The sequence below is a fragment of the Heteronotia binoei genome, chromosome 14 (assembly GCF_032191835.1).
Source record: "Heteronotia binoei isolate CCM8104 ecotype False Entrance Well chromosome 14, APGP_CSIRO_Hbin_v1, whole genome shotgun sequence".
Lineage (NCBI taxonomy): Eukaryota > Metazoa > Chordata > Lepidosauria > Squamata > Gekkonidae > Heteronotia > Heteronotia binoei.
The window spans coordinates 20,836,040-20,851,559 of NC_083236.1; the positions used below are offsets into that span (position 1 = coordinate 20,836,040).

At 44.9% G+C, this 15,520-nt stretch overlaps 1 protein-coding gene across 2 annotated transcripts in view; it reads left to right on the forward strand.

The window, feature by feature from the left end:
* The window catches only part of LRP6 (LDL receptor related protein 6), a 146,220-nt gene that overhangs the window by 68,703 nt on the left and 61,997 nt on the right, over nucleotides 1-15,520 (forward strand). Inside the window, exon 3 of one of the 2 annotated variants that reach the window (XM_060254397.1) lies at nucleotides 8,744-8,941. The exons of the other annotated variant lie outside the window; for it this stretch is intronic. Within the exon in view, the coding sequence (XP_060110380.1) occupies nucleotides 8,744-8,941 (198 nt within the window). The remainder of the gene's footprint in view (nucleotides 1-8,743; nucleotides 8,942-15,520) is intronic. 2 annotated transcript variants of the gene reach the window in all.

The window sequence follows — 15,520 nt, forward strand, 5'->3', positions numbered from 1 at the left end:
GCAGTTCTCAAGGTACATTGGTCCGAGACTGTGCAGGGCTTTAAAGGTCAACACCAACATCTTGAATTTAGCCTTTAAGCAGATTGGAAGCCAGTGTAGCTGGAACAAGACTGGAATGATACAGTCCCTTCAACCCATTCAGGTCAACACTCTGGCCACAGCATTCTGTATCCAGGGCCAGCGCGTGGGAGTAGGCCAAATAGGCAGTCGCTTAGGGCGCCACTTGGCTTAGGGACACCATGAGGCTTCCCCTCTCCCCACGCCCTGCGGCTGTGCTGCTGCCGTCCTGACTTTGCTGCGGCAAAGTGGGGGCTGTGGCAGGGCAATGAGCGTGGGGTGTGTGTGTGGCAGGGCAGTGAGCGTGGTCTAGGCACGCCCGCTGCTCTTCCGAACTTTGCCAAAGTCATACGTGTGTGTGTGTGTGATGTCATTGGTGCGTGTGTACACAAAAAATACAGGGTGGTGGTGGAGGAGCTCAGTTCGGTCTAGGGGCGCAGACACCCCTAGCACTGGGCCTGTCTGTATCAAATGTGGCTTCCAGACAGTCTTCAAGGGTGGCCCATCATAAAGTGCATTGCAGTAATTTAATTTAGATATCATCGGGGCATACACCTCAATAGCAAGATCTTTTCTGCCCAGAAAAAGCCACGGTTTGGGCCACTGCTGTCATCACATTATCCAACAGGAGGCTTAGATCCAGGAGCACCCCAGAATTGTAAACTGCTTTTTAGTTCCCTGGGAAGATAATTTTTATTCATCACTAACTGGTAGAGGTGTGTCTCTTCCCACTGACTGGTAGAGATGTGTATCTCCTGCTCTCTCCATAGTGGTTTGTTCAAGATAGTATACCTTCAAAATAAACCTGTATCAGTCTGCTGTCCTTGTACAGTATAGACAGTTGAAATACTCATTAGTTGACAGCAGGGGTGGAATTCTAGCAAGAGCTCCTTTGTATATTAGGCCACCCACCCCTGATGTAGCCAATGCTCCAAGAGCTTATAGAGCCAAGCTCTTGGAGGATTGGCTACATCAGGGGTGTGGCCTAATATGCAAAGGAGCTCCTGCTAGAATTCCACCCCCGATTGACAGACTAAGCCATAGACTAGAACAGTTTCCTCATGGGGCTTCCATACTCAAGCCACGTCTCAGTGGGCTTGACTCATGTGAAAATCTAGACAGACCAATAAATCGGGGTGTCTCCAGCACCAAGCCCAAGACTGGCTCCACCAAGTCAGACATGGTGTCCAGTAGGGCTCTAAGCAGCTGGTAGATCGTAGAATAACCAGCCTGTCCCTAGAACCTAACATAAAGAGCAGGTAGTCAGTGCCAGCTATAATGTGCACAGGGAATCTACAATGGGAGTCATGGAGAATGATAGTCAACCACTTGCCCCTGGCGTTGATGACATAACTGGTCAGAGTTATCCAAGACAGATATACCCCATCTTTTTCTTCCAGCCAAGCCTCTGTCATGCAAACCAGATCGATTTTTCCCTTCTCCAGCAAACCATATAAGAGTGCAGCTTTGTTCCTCACCAGTTTGGTGTTGTACAATATTTGTGATGAAGTAGAGGTGGCAAGCTCCCTTTGCACACGCACAGAACAGTTTTGCCGAAACACAATTACAGAAACCAGCGTAACTTCAAAGTATGAGCAGCCTGACAGCTCAAAGACTAGGTTGCAAGCCAAAACTGCCCCAGCTGACATTTAAGTTGGCTACAAATCCAGAGCATTTGGTTCAGAAAACAAAATTCAGGGAGAAAAGCTATTGTGGGATTTGTATCCTAGAATTTTCAAGGACTCGCTCCCTTGAGGTCTTGCTGCCGATCGCCATTCTATCTTTCCCTTCTAACGTTATCCTGAATTCCCTTTATTTCAGTTTCTCCCTTCTCCTTTCCCAGCAGCCATTATTATTTTCATTTACTCCAACAGCAAAACCATACTCGTCCTGTTGGTTTATTTTATTTATTTACATTATTTATAGCCTGCCTTTCTCACTGGGACTGCACGAAGTGAGTCTGTTGCACAAAGCAAGTCAATACAATTAACAGGATGGAACATTCCATGAACAATGGAGCAGGTTTAGAACTATAGAAATCTGGAACCACCTGGGTATCTAAAACAACAGCTGAAGCAAAGAGAAGGTATTAATATGACACATCAAACAATGCAAAAATTACATGGTAGGATACTTACCGTAAGCGATATACAGTCAGTCAGGTCTCCAGTAGCCAATCAGAAACCCTGCTGGACTGAAGTTCCAATTGGCCCTGCCCCCTTTCTAAAAACACATGGCAGGCCCCAGGAAAAGTGTTGGTGAGTGCCATGATGCTTGAGTGTCATTCTGGGGACCACTGGTATAAAGCATTGGAGCATGGCCAAAATCCTGGGTAGCATAGGAGATGCTGTATTTTGCATCCCAAAATAAAGATACAGACCACAGATGTTTTAAAGGCACATGCTAAAATATCATAAAAATGCACTGAATTCATGTATGCAAACATAAACAAACACATCTAATACAGGTATACATGCCAGGAACCCACAATTGTCCACTTTATGTCAATAATAGTCACACTCAATGTTCCCTCTAAGCTGCAGAGTCTTGTGAGCAAAAATTCTACTTTGTGAGCTAATGGCACTAAAGTTGTGAGCTACTGCATAAATTAGTGTGCTCTGGGGTCATTCTTCCTGAGCTAAGACAAAAATCTGTGAGCTGGAGGCTAAAAATCTGTGAGCTAGCTCACGCTAACTCAGCTTAGAGGGAACACTGGTCACACTGCAAAAGAACCACACTCACCGCGATAAATAAAATCTAATGTATTTTCAAGGGTCTAACATTTGTAATAGCTCCTAGTAATGTCCCTGTGAATGCCTTGCAGGGGTTGAGAAGCAGGCAAACGACCGGGCCGGGTGAGGGCAGAAATGTGTGCACTCATCTACACAAATGGGTGAGGGATGTGTGATTATACATGGGAGAATTCGCTTGCATCTTTGATTTGCTCTGCCTGGGTGTTGGGTTCCCCCTCATAGATTTACTAACTATATGGCTATATCCAGAGCTATATCCAGGGCTATATCCAGAGCAACTTCAATGGATCTGGAACAACTTAACTCTGTTGCTTGGCTCCAGTACAGTTCTGATTTGCATGAGTTTTGTGTTCCCTGTCATTTATTCACAGATAGTCCATTGCCCTCAATATTCCCTATTTGCAAGAATGGTTAAATAGTTTTCCAGCATTAACTCCTTAATAATCATAGAATCATAGAGTTGGAAGGAACCTCTAGGGTCATCTCGCCCAACCCCCCCCCTGCACAATGCAAGAAGCTCACAAACACCTCCCCCCTAAATTCACAGGATCTTCATTGCTGTCAGATGGCCATCTAGGCTCTGTTTAAAAACCTCCAAGGAAGGAGAGCCCACCACCTCCCGAGGAAGCCTGTTCCACTGAGGAATCGCTCTAATGGTCAGAAAGTTCTTCCTGATGTTGAGCTGGAAACTCTTTTGATTTAATTTCAACCCTTTGGTTCCGGTCCTACCTTCCGGGGCCACAGAAAATAGTTCCACACCATCCTCTATATGACAGCCCTTCAAGCCCTTTAATGTGCTGCGTAATAATATACACAATTCAGTATGTGAGCTGCAGCTATGCTCAGCTTTTGAGTTAAGCATTTGCTGAGGATTGCTTTTTGGCTAATTGCCTAGCATCATAGGACTTGTTACGAACATGAAAAAGCTGCACGTGTTAGGGGAACCAACCATTTCCTGGTGTCTGCATTCCTCCATCACTGGTGCATGGCCTCTGCCCTTTTGCCATTCTACATTCTTCACAGGTGTTTGTCCCACCACTTGACTCTTCAGGTCCCTGTCTTTGGATCCCCAGCAAGATTTCTATCATTAACGAGTTCAAAACCCAGGGATAAATGCAGACTTCTGTACCCTAGATGGATGGATCCTGCCTCTGCTCCACCATGCACGGAGCAACGTTTAATACCTTATGTATTTAAATATTTATACTCCACCTTTCATTTTGGCTTAAGTTTGAAGGTTTCTTCTGATTTAGGAAAGTGACTAAGAAGTTGGCTGGCGGGAAGGAAGCAACTAGACGCTGCAGGAAGCAAAAAAGGGTTGGCGAGCCCACGTGGTGAGCCCATTCCAGTCCCTGGGGGAAGGCCTGATGGAGGAGTGCCAGAACCAGCCCTGGGGCCAGGCTTAGGTCCTTGGGCAGGTTCGGGGGTGCCTGGGAGTTGGGGGCAAACTAGCCAACACCCCCTAGGGCCTCCACAGCCACTTCAGCCCTTACAGCAGCAGGAGGCAACATGCTACAACATGGCGCCTGGCCCCTTCTTGCCCCCACAGTTTCAGCCAGCCCCCCCCCCGTTTTGGCCTATGATGGGGTCCCCTTGGCCCCTTCCTTCCCCATGGGCACCCAGCTTTGGAACACAAGGGGGGGGGGGTGACAAGCACAGCAGAGGATCACCCTGCAGAGGGGAAGGTCAGCGTCCAAGGGCCACAGGGGTCGCAGAGACCATGCTTCCCCCAATTCCTCTTCAGGATCAAGGTCTCCCCTACCTCCCTCTAAGAGATCCAGAGGCCCTGCCAGATCTGCACAACCAGAAGCATCAGAGGAGGAAGAGGCTGGGGCAGAGGAGGAAGAGGCTGGGGCAGAGCGGCTTGCACCTTTAAGTAGTAGCAATGATCGCAATAGCTTGCAGCAGAGACTCCCCCCCTCATCTGGATCAGACAGAGGAGATACTGCATCCTTGATTACTTCTCTGGGAGAGGGAGGATGGTGAATGGTCAGGAAGAATCTGAATCTCAGGCCTCCTCATCTAGACTGTTTCAAATGAAACACTTCCAGCAATTGCTGAGTAAAGTGATTTCCACACTGAACTACCAAATGCAGGAAACAGAAAAGCCTATATCCTCAGTTTCAGCTCAACTGGACACAAGGGGCTTCAAGAAACCAGTAAAGATACAGACCATTTCTCCCCAGACTTCTTTGACGATATCGTGAAGGCAGAGTGGGCCATCCCTGGAGGTGGGAACTCTTTGTTATCAATGGCCAAGAAACTCTATATGTTACCAGCAGAGACAATGGAGGACCTAAAGGTTTCCCTGGTGGATGCGCCAGTGGTAGCTCTACATTCTGGAGCTGTTCTACCGAAAGATGGGGAAAATGCTCTGAAGGAAACTACAGACAGAAAGAATGAGACAGCTCTCAAAAAAGCTCATGAGGCAATGTCACTAGCCCTACGTTCTGCAGCAGTACTCTCAAATTTCACTAGAGCCATTGTCATTTGGGCAGGCAATCTTGTCCAAAACCCAGATGTCTCACCACTGGAGCTAAGGAGAGCCCTTTTAAAAATAAAGAGAGCAGCTGAGTTTGCTTTGGGTACATCGCAGGACAATGTTAAGTTCTGTGCCAGGGCACAGGCAGCAGGCATCATAATTCGTTGCGACGTCTGGCTAAACAGTTGGAAAGTGGACACTCTCTCCAAGAGCAGTCTATCTACAGAGAAGTTCTCAGGAAGACTGCATTTTGGCAAATCAAACCTGAATAAGGTTCTGGTAGAGACAAAGGGGAAAAAAAAGGCCATGTCTTCATCATCTTTCCGTAAGGACAAGGACTACAAAAGCCGACCTGCAAAGTCCTTTCAGAGCTTTCGCTGTTCAAGTTGAGGTCGAGACAGCAAAGACTACAGAGGCTTCAGACCATTCAGGTACGGAGCCAGAAACAACTCAAGACAACCCGCATCCTTCAGGAATGACAAGGGTACTGCAACCAAGAAGCAGACCACATGACTATCAGATTGGAGGCTGGCTCCAGGCATTTGCAGAGGCTTGGAGCAACACCACCACAGACCTGTGGGTATTGTCCATCATTCATCAAGGCTACAAAATAGAGTTCAGCGCTACCCCACCTTACAGCTTCACACCCTCCTCAGCACCGAAATTAAAAGGCAGATGACTGTTGCTACAGCACGCCATCCAGCACCTAAGGGGCATAGGAGCAATAGAGGAAGTTCCAGAGAAACAACACTACAAAGGGGTCTACTCCATACTCCATCCTACACCCAAAGAAATCAGAGGACTGGAGAGCGGTATTGAACCTGAGAGGCCTCAACAAGAGGGTGCAAAAACGGAAGTTCAGAATGGAGTCGTTTCCGACTCTGGGGTGACGTTACTTTCACGTTTTCACAGCAGACTTTTTACTGGGTGGTTTGCCAGAATTTTTACTGGGTGGTTTACCGATCTTGGAAGGATGGAAGGCTGAGTCAGCCTGAGCCAGCTACCTGAAACCAGCTTCCGCTGGGATTGAAATGTCGTGAGCAGAGAGTTCAGACTGCAGTACTGCAGCTTTACTACTCTGTGCAATTGGGCTCTTTTAGCTAGAAGTACCCAATTGGACTTCTGGTCTGTTGTAGGATCATTTTGGTCCTGTCAAGGATGCTGACAGGATCCTGGGATGTGAGAAGGCTGCCACTTGTATTCTGGATTCTTGTCTGTTTTGGTTACTGAAATCATGTCAGGATCACATTAATGAGCTTCTGATGTCTACCATAAATCAATTGCTGACTCTGGGCACATTTCCTTGGTCACTAAAACAGGTGGTCATCTGCCCCCTATTTTAAACGTAAAGCATTGCTAGCAAAGAATGATGTGGCCCGTTATTGGCCAGTCTCTGATTTGCCCTTTTGGGACTCAGTCATGTGTCCCCAGAATGGAGGACAAGCTCTGAAAATGAAGCTCTCTGTTAAGAATCATGGAGAAAAATCCTATGAATATTTTAAAGCCCAGAGCAGATATCATAAGGTACTGGTTGGGGACCCTTGGAGATGATAGAGAGAGCAATGGCAGAACAACTCCAGATCTTCCTGAATGACTCATTTCTTCTAGACTCCTTTTACAGTCAGGCTATGGGACAGAGATGGTGTTGGTGGGTTTAGTTGATGATCTCCATCTGAATGTAGACAAAGGCTGTGCCAACTTGTTGCTCTTACTGAACTTAACAAAAGCTTTTGGTACTGTGGATCATGTCCTTTTATTGAGAATTAGGAATTAAGGGTTCTTCTTTGGATTGGTTTGAACATCCTATATGGGCAGGTCTGAGAGCGTCGCTTTTGGAAATCAGTTGTCATCAGTGTGGGACTGTGTTTACATGGTATCACAAAATTGGTTTTGTCTCCCATGCTCTTCAGTCTTTATTTATTTTATTGGATTTATATCCCGCCTTCCCCGCCGAAGCAGGCTCAGGGCGGCTCACAACAGTAAAAGCATTTACAGGTTAAACATTAACTAATTAAAATCTTACAGTAAAACAATTAAAACATTTTAAAAACAGTTTGGTGCTAATAATAATAATAATAATACATTCCAGTATTTGCATAGAGCTCTTAAGGAAAATCAGTCGTGGGTTTGGAGCAGAATGTTCACCAATGTGCTGATGACAGTCAGCAGGTCTATATTTGTTTATCCGGATCACCTGATGATGCTGTAGAGCAGTGGTCCCCAACCTTTTTGGCACAAGGGACTGGTTTTGTGGAAGGCAATTTTTTCACAGACCGGAGGGGGTGAGGTGCGATGGTTTCGGGATGATACAATTGTGCACTTTATTTTTGGTGTGGTGGTTAAGTGCGTGGACTCTTATCTGGGAAAAATGGGTTTGATTCCCCACTCCTCCACTTACAGCTGCTGGAATGGCCTCAGCCATAGCTCCCAAAGAGTTGTCCTTGAAAGGGCAGCTTCTGGGAGAACTCTCTCTCTCAGCCCCACCTACCTCACAAGGTGTCTGTTTTAGGGGAAGAAGTAAAGGAGATTGTGAGCTGCTCTGAGATTCGGAGTGGAGGGCAGGATATAAATACAATGTCGTCTTATTATTATTACTACATTGTAATATATAATGAAATAATTATGCAACTCACGACCCGGTTGCTAACAGGCTATGGACCAGTACCAGTCCATGGCCCGGGGGTTGGGGACCCCTGCTGTAGAGGTCTTTACTGTTACCCAAATTAGGGGGTCTCCACATTAATTGAGGGAATTAGCATAACTGAAGACTAGTGAGAGGGATTAACTAGGGGATCTCCACCAATGTTCATAGGGATGATTCCCTGAGGACTCTCAAATAAATGGACAGTAGTACTACAGAAAAAGATGCTTTATTGTAACAGGAATAAAAGAGCAAATACATACAAAGCACATGGGGAAGAAAAACAAGCAAACTAACTGAGAGGCATTTAGAAAGGGAGTACTGGGAAAAACTGATTGAGAATGGTGATGTTTACCTAGTCCTAGAAGTCAGGGTCCATGTGTGTCAGCAAGGGAACCTGCCAGCATTTCCTGGAGAGGAGGAAGAAGGGCCTTCATGCACGTAGGGGTGCAATGCTTGGGGCTGAGAGAACATGCACACTTTGCACTGGGCAGAGCGTGTCCAGTTATAGCAAAATTTCGCCATGTATCCCCTGAAACAATAACATGATTGGCTTTCTAGGGCTAAAACATTGTGTTAAGACTATATAGTAAGACTGCATAGTAAGTATAGTCTGCCCTTTTCAAGTAAATAAACATGTTTTGATATGATATGCAAGATATAATTAAAAAGAGATGATTGATTTCAGCTACTTCAGAGTTAAGATTTTAAGTCTTCTAATGGATATGAAGATGTCCCTCATGCGATGTATGTATAACCGTATGTGATCTGCTGTGTTTTTTCTACTCATTTCTCTCTTTTAAATTGTAGGTTCATGTATTGGACAGACTGGGGAGAAGTGCCAAAGATAGAGCGTGCTGGAATGGATGGTTCAACCCGCTCAGTTATAATCAACACAGAGATTTATTGGCCAAATGGACTGACCTTGGACTATGAAGAACGGAAGCTCTACTGGGCAGATGCTAAACTGAACTTCATTCACAGGTCAAACTTAGATGGAACTCATCGGTAAGTGTTGCAGTTGGTATTACAAAAAAACCCCCTCTGTGTTGTTTTCTAAATACAGTGATGAACTACTCTCAGATGAGTGTGGACTAATGCAGAGCCCTTCACTGTTTATATTTCATTAAACTTCAGATCAGTTTGGAAAGGGGAAAAAAATATTTTTACCTGAAGAGGGAGATCAAATGAGTATTTACTGAAGGTCCCAAAGGGAAACTTCTTAACTTGTCTCATTTCTGAATAAAGCTACTTTAATCTACATTTTAAAAAATTCTTCAGAGCCTTCCCTGCATCCTGAGAGTCAATGGTAATGCAATAGTGGTGATGTTACATTTATAGAAAGAAAAGTTTATGGATCCCTTACCTTGTTTTAAGAAATATACACAGGGGGGGAAAAAGAAAGAAACTGGCTATGTATACAAAAAAGAGGGTTGAAACCTCCTCCCCCCACCTCAAAGCTATTCCAACTGCACAGAGAGGAAGGGGATATGCTTGCTGTAATGCAATTCACTTGTATGTCCCTTGGCAGTACCACAGCTCTTGACAAATAAAATTGCTCAAACATCAGACTCCTCCTGCCTGAAATGCCTGTTTTCTGTCTTGTCAGTCCCATGTAATCTCATATTGCTGACATTTTCTGCAGTTTAAAACAAGATAAATGGGGAATTTGTGTTGTGCTTTTGCATTTGTGCTGTCAGGGGCATTAATCACCATGCTAAGCAACTGGCTAATGCCTGCTGTTGGCACAGGTAGAGAACTTACTAAACTGCCAGCAAAGTTATGTATGCTCCAAGTTCAGGGGCAGGTCATGCATAATTTAAACATTCTGAAAATGTGCTTTTAGAATATCCATGATAAAGACGAGCTAGCAGCCAGCAGTGAAGCCCTGCATGAGATACACAGTGTGGCAAGACAAGGCAGTGTCCACTGTACAAATCAGAGTTCCTAAGAGGCCATGTGAGAATGCACATGCCCCAAATATTTGTAACTCTCAATTAAAAAGTGAGCATTTTCCCAAGTGTTCAGGGAAGTTGTCTGCAATTTGCAATCATATCACATTTTTTTAAGGTGAGACAGTTTGCCTCTCACTAGCTAGGATCTAAAGAGGTAACTCAGGTGGATTTAATCATACTCCGTGAAAATTTTGAACCATTTCCTTTGAATTGCAGTTCCCTGTAACAAATAGTTCTTGACACACACACTTCTGCCCCTGATTTGAGAAGTAGACTGCTATGTAGCCATTGGGATGGGGCTGCTGCTTAGAAAGGACAAATCTTATCAATCTTAGCTGGTCGTTATAGCCAGTCATTTTTAGATTATTACCAATCCAATTGAGGGTGGGGTGTTGCTGTTCCTCAGATTGGACTGGACTTTGGCAGTGCATGCAAAAGCAGGTAGATCTTGGAGCTGTTTTCTGATTGCTGCTGAAGTCCACTTTGATAAAAGACTAGCTCCCCCGCACCCCCCAGGTGAAAAAAAGTCCTTACCTTTGGTGCATTATCATCAGGCCTTGAATTCAGCAGGAGCTCACAGGAGCAGCACAGCTCCTGAACCTTCCTGAGGGTTCCCCCTCCTCCTCTCCACCTGTCCATTGAATAGTAGGTGCAGCTGTATAACAATCCTTGGATTAGAAGAGTGGGCAGCCAGCCAGGAACTTTGCCACACCGGCAGCAGCCCTCATTAACCCCTGGAGAAGCCCGAGCCACCCTTTCCCCACTTATTTTGTGATTTTGGGTGGTAGGTGACTTGCTGGCCTTTTGATTGGGTGTGGGGGGGTGAGGGGTGGCCAAGGAGATCCCCAGGTGAGCAAGGCCTGCTTGTGCTGGCTGGATCTCTAGCCAGCCCAAGCAGGCCTTGCTTGGCCGGGGCTCTCCTTTCTTGTGTCGGGTTGCTTTTGGCTGGGGGGTGGGGCGGCTTGTGCTAATGAGCTCTGCCAATGAGCTCCACCACCTATTTTTCTACAAAACAACCCGTTGATTATCATATTTGTAGATTCTTGTCTAAAGCGTTCTTGGGCATGTGGACTAACTTCACTGTTCAGTTTTCTTTCACTGCATTTAATATTTTGTCTTTTTTGTGTTGGCTAGAATGTTTTAGTGGTTGGGGGGAAATAAACAATAGTAATGTAGAATCAGGTACAGGATGATTATAGGACTCCTTGGAAAAGGCTGGGTTTTTTTAACCTAGTTGTTAGTATTTATATTCTGTATTTTTTAAGGGGGAAATTATTGCCATTTACAGAACACTGCTCCATTCCCACATCTTTTCAGTTTTTGACAATGTTAAGGGGTGATGGGGAAAAATGCCCCTTCCCCCCATGCAAACTTCAGTATGAATTTGGCATTATAAAGTTTAAGCCTTTCTTTCTTCTGGTCAGAGCAAAGCTTTGAAATCTGCTTAAGTAATGAGTACTCTTCAAAGCCGCATCTAAACCAAACTGACCACGCACAGGACCCAAAATGATAGCCTGTTATGTTACAAATTGCTAAAGGCTGAAAGGTGGTTTCTCTTGCAGTCATGAAATAACCAAGGTTTGCATAACTGTGGTTTGGTTCAGTTTGTTTTTGACAGCTGGTTCCCCCCCCCCCCCCCGAAGTGGCTTTGCATTTTTGAGCTCTACAGCATTATCATGTTGGATTATCTGTAATAATACGTTAGCTCAAAGATGACAAAATGTATGGATGTACGGTGCATTTCATCTATACAGACCAAGTCTGGCCACATATTCTCTGTGACTGCTCTACTCTTCAGACAATGGCTAGAAGGCTGGAAATATGTTTTGCTGGACAAGCAGGCCCCTTTATTGGTGATCATAATTTACCATGCAGTGAGAGGCTCCTAGCAGTAAGAGCTAGGGCAAGGGTCCCAAACATGGTGCCCCCGTGGTTGCTATGGCACCTGCTGACACCTGTTCTGCCAAGTGTTCTTAGGAAGTTGGTGGGATCAGGTAGGGCTTTTGCCCAGCATGGCTTCTGATTGACCATTGGGGATTTGACTGGCCATGCAGACTTTTAAAAATGTAGCTTTGGCAGCAGCTGGCAACACAGTAATCTACACAGTAATCTGTTACTGAAGTTAAACTGTGGCAATCATTTTGTGATTGGCTCTGCCTCTTGTGGCAGCCATTTTGTTGCAGCTCCCACCACGCCATGTCAGAATTCCAAATGTAGGCTCAGAAAGGTTGGGGATCCCTGATCGAGGGTTTCACAATTCACCTTGCATCTGTGATCAAGTCCTTCAGTATTACATAAAATACTCTAGTTTGCTGTGTTTTTGTTTCTTGAAGTTTTTGAAATAAATCAGTTGGCAGTTTTTAAGAATTTATTCTGTGGGAGAGATTTGGCTTTTTGGATGGCAACTGCCTGTGTCTGAGATAAAATTATGAGCAAATTTGGAAATCAGCCCTGCAGAAATTAGTAAGGACTTGCTTTACCTCAGTGTTTGGTGACTCATAGTTGAAATGTGTGAAAAGACACCACTGGAAAAGACACTGTTTTAAATTGAAAATCCTGAGTGCAGTGTTTTGATCTGAGGTGGGTTTCTCTGGTCAAGCACCAGCTAGCCTGTGCTACATCTATGAATGCCCATACGTGTAAGTTGCTGCTGGGAAGTTCTCAGTGCTTCCAGTTTTGAAGTCCAGTTTGGTGTAGTGGTTAAGTGCGTGGACTCTTATCAGGAAGAACCAAGTATGATTCTCCACTCCTCAACTTGCAGCTGCTGGAATGGCCTTGGGTCTGCCATAGCTTTCGTAGAGCTGTCCTTGAAAGGGCAGCTTCTGTGAGAGCTCTCTCAGCCCCACCTACCTCACAGGTTGTCTGTTATCAGGGAGGAAGGGAAAGGAGATTGTAAGCCACTCTGAAACTCAGAGTGAAGGGCAGGGTATAAATCCAATATCCTCTTCCTCCTCCTCATGGCGTTTGCAAAGGAGCCACATGCACAAGCATTGCAGTTCCTTGCCTTTACGTGGGCATTGCTTTGGGGTGAAAGAATACCTTGGACCATTCATGTCCACGTATACATGAATCATGCCTTAATGCTGCAGTCATCAAGAGATAAGCATGTGTGAATGAAGCAGCTCAGAGTGTTTAGGACTGAAGTTCTCAGAATGCCCATGGTGGTATTTTCTTGATTAAGCATCCAATGCTCAAATACAACAGCAGCTTCTAAACGCAAGTGCTCTTCTTCCAAATCTTATCTGTAGTTCCCAGTCCTCTTCACTTTGCAGCAGCTTCACTATTTCCTGTGGCCCTCTGTGCATTTTTGAATACTGAGTTGCTCCAGGCTTCTCTTGAATTCCTCTCTTCCTGCAAGATTTTTTAGCAGCTGCATTAACCATGCTCAATACCTGTGAGAATATCCCATTAACTGCCTCAGGCTAACCTCACAGTTAACTATATTGGCACTAGACAAAATTAGTCAGTCTTCCTTTTTCTTTTAACAGGGGAAAAACAAACAAAAATAATTTGGGTGAGGGGATATTGTAATCATTCAATAACTTGTGCCCAAGTCTCTTTGTTGTATTTGTAAACAAGATATAGTTAAATTAAATGTACAGTGTTGTGGAGAACTCTGTTTAGTTTAGTTTCTTTTTCATTTCAAACAAGAACAAGGAAGAAAATCTCTCTCTAGATGTAACTAAAGTACTTCTGTATTATGTTTTACGTCAGTTATTGTATTGGATTTGAAGTGTAAGTGTATAATTTTGGCTAAGACTGGATTTCCCAGTGGGACATGCTAACAGAATTCTAGTCTCCCTCAAGACCCACTTACTCATCTCATATCTAATTAAGAAAACTGAGCTGTTTTAATTTTATCTGCCAAATTGACTGGCAGCTCAGACCTCCTTGTCTGAGAATATTTGGACTCAGACATATCAGAGAGAATAAAAAAAATCTAAATAGAAAAGATATTAAAATAATCTACTGGTAGATCATAGTACAGAGCCCGCAGCCTGCTGTGTGGTTATGTAGACTTGAGTGGGAGCCAGTGTAAAAACATGAACAAAGAATAGGCTCAAGACTTCTTACAAAGTTTAAAAAAAGCCATACAATAGTATCATATAAACAAGTCGTTAAAATTATTAAAATCAAACCAAAGAATCACAAGTCATAAAACAACAAAGCAGACCATACAAACAGCTTAAGAAGGTGGCAGATTCTTCAATCTAAAGCTTGGCTAAAAGGGAAAAAAGTTTTGGTCTGGTGCCTAAGAGTCACTACACTAGGTGCCAGACAAGCTTTAAGGGCAGTGGACATTCCAGCAGTGAGGTGCCACCACTGAAGTGTCCCTGATAGGCGTTCATTTCTCAGTGAATGAGAAACCCAAACAAAAAGGCCCATTTTAATCCAGTTGCTAGGAAAGACGTGAGGGGAAGCCTGTGAATACTTGTGCATTCATTTTCACATTTCCTCCTCATTCTCCCTCTGAGTCGGAGGCCATCTTGGGTGCTTTCCACCATCTTGTCAGGGAGGCAGGAAATAGAATAATTCTTCTTCCTCTTCCTTGACCTTGGAGCACCCAGATCTCCTCAGTTTCTTTCCTGCCTCTAGAGGGAGAGCAACTAGCTATCTTAGCTCCTAGAAGATAGGAAGCAATTTTAATCCTATTCTTTATTCCTAATTTAATTCTTCCTTTTCTCCAACCTTACTCCTCTGTCTAACAATGTTCTTAAGTTCCAGTCTGTAACACTGAGCTACTTTCACTTTCCATCTGCCTTCACACCCTCACTGTAGTTGGGAGAGTGGTGCGGCCGCGGCTGCATTTAAAGTGGCTGACTTTTTTTCCCCCTTGCCTTCACTTGCGTGGCAAAGAGCGGCGGATGGAAAATTTCAGGGATGAGTTCCTAGAAGACGCATCCTCCGTAAGTCCTCGCACTGAGGCTGTGGGAGTGGACCCCGGGACCGGCATGTCTTCCCAGCTTGCTGCGGTTCCCGGCAACGTTGCCCGTTTTAGTGACTCTAGTCACCGCGGGCTGAAACGTCTAGGAGCTTCAACAGAAGGGCTTGAAGTTCCTCCCCACCAGAGGCTCGCATCTGATGGCAGCCATTTTGAAGGAGGATTTTTGGTGCGCGTTTTGCCAGACAGGCGCCAGGAGCCTTATGCTTTGCCCCTTGGGACGGTTACCAATCTCCTGGTGGGAAACAATACAGGAGGCCAACCCCTATCGGATCACGCCTCCATGGTCGACCCAGCCCTAATACATCAAAGTGGTAATGTAATGTACCCTAAAGGGCCATTTTCTATTGAATTTATGACTATGCTCCAGCAAACAATTAGAGCAGAAAAGTTTAATGCCTGTCAGTCAGGGGCTATGGGCATGGGATCAGTGGGATCCAGACCTCCTTCTCCTACTTCTTCCTCCTCAAGGCGCCCAGAGAAAAATCTTTCCAGAGAGCGCAACTGGCCAACTAAGGCAGCCAGAGAAGAGATCTCTAACTCTAGATTGTTAGAGGAAGATTCAGAGGCGAATCAGTCGGATGTGGATTCACAATCCAAAGATCAAGAGAGTTTTATTTCAGATGAGGAGGTGGAGGATGTCTGTGTCCCAGAGCAGTCAGTTCGCTGCTTTAAAGCTGATGACTATCA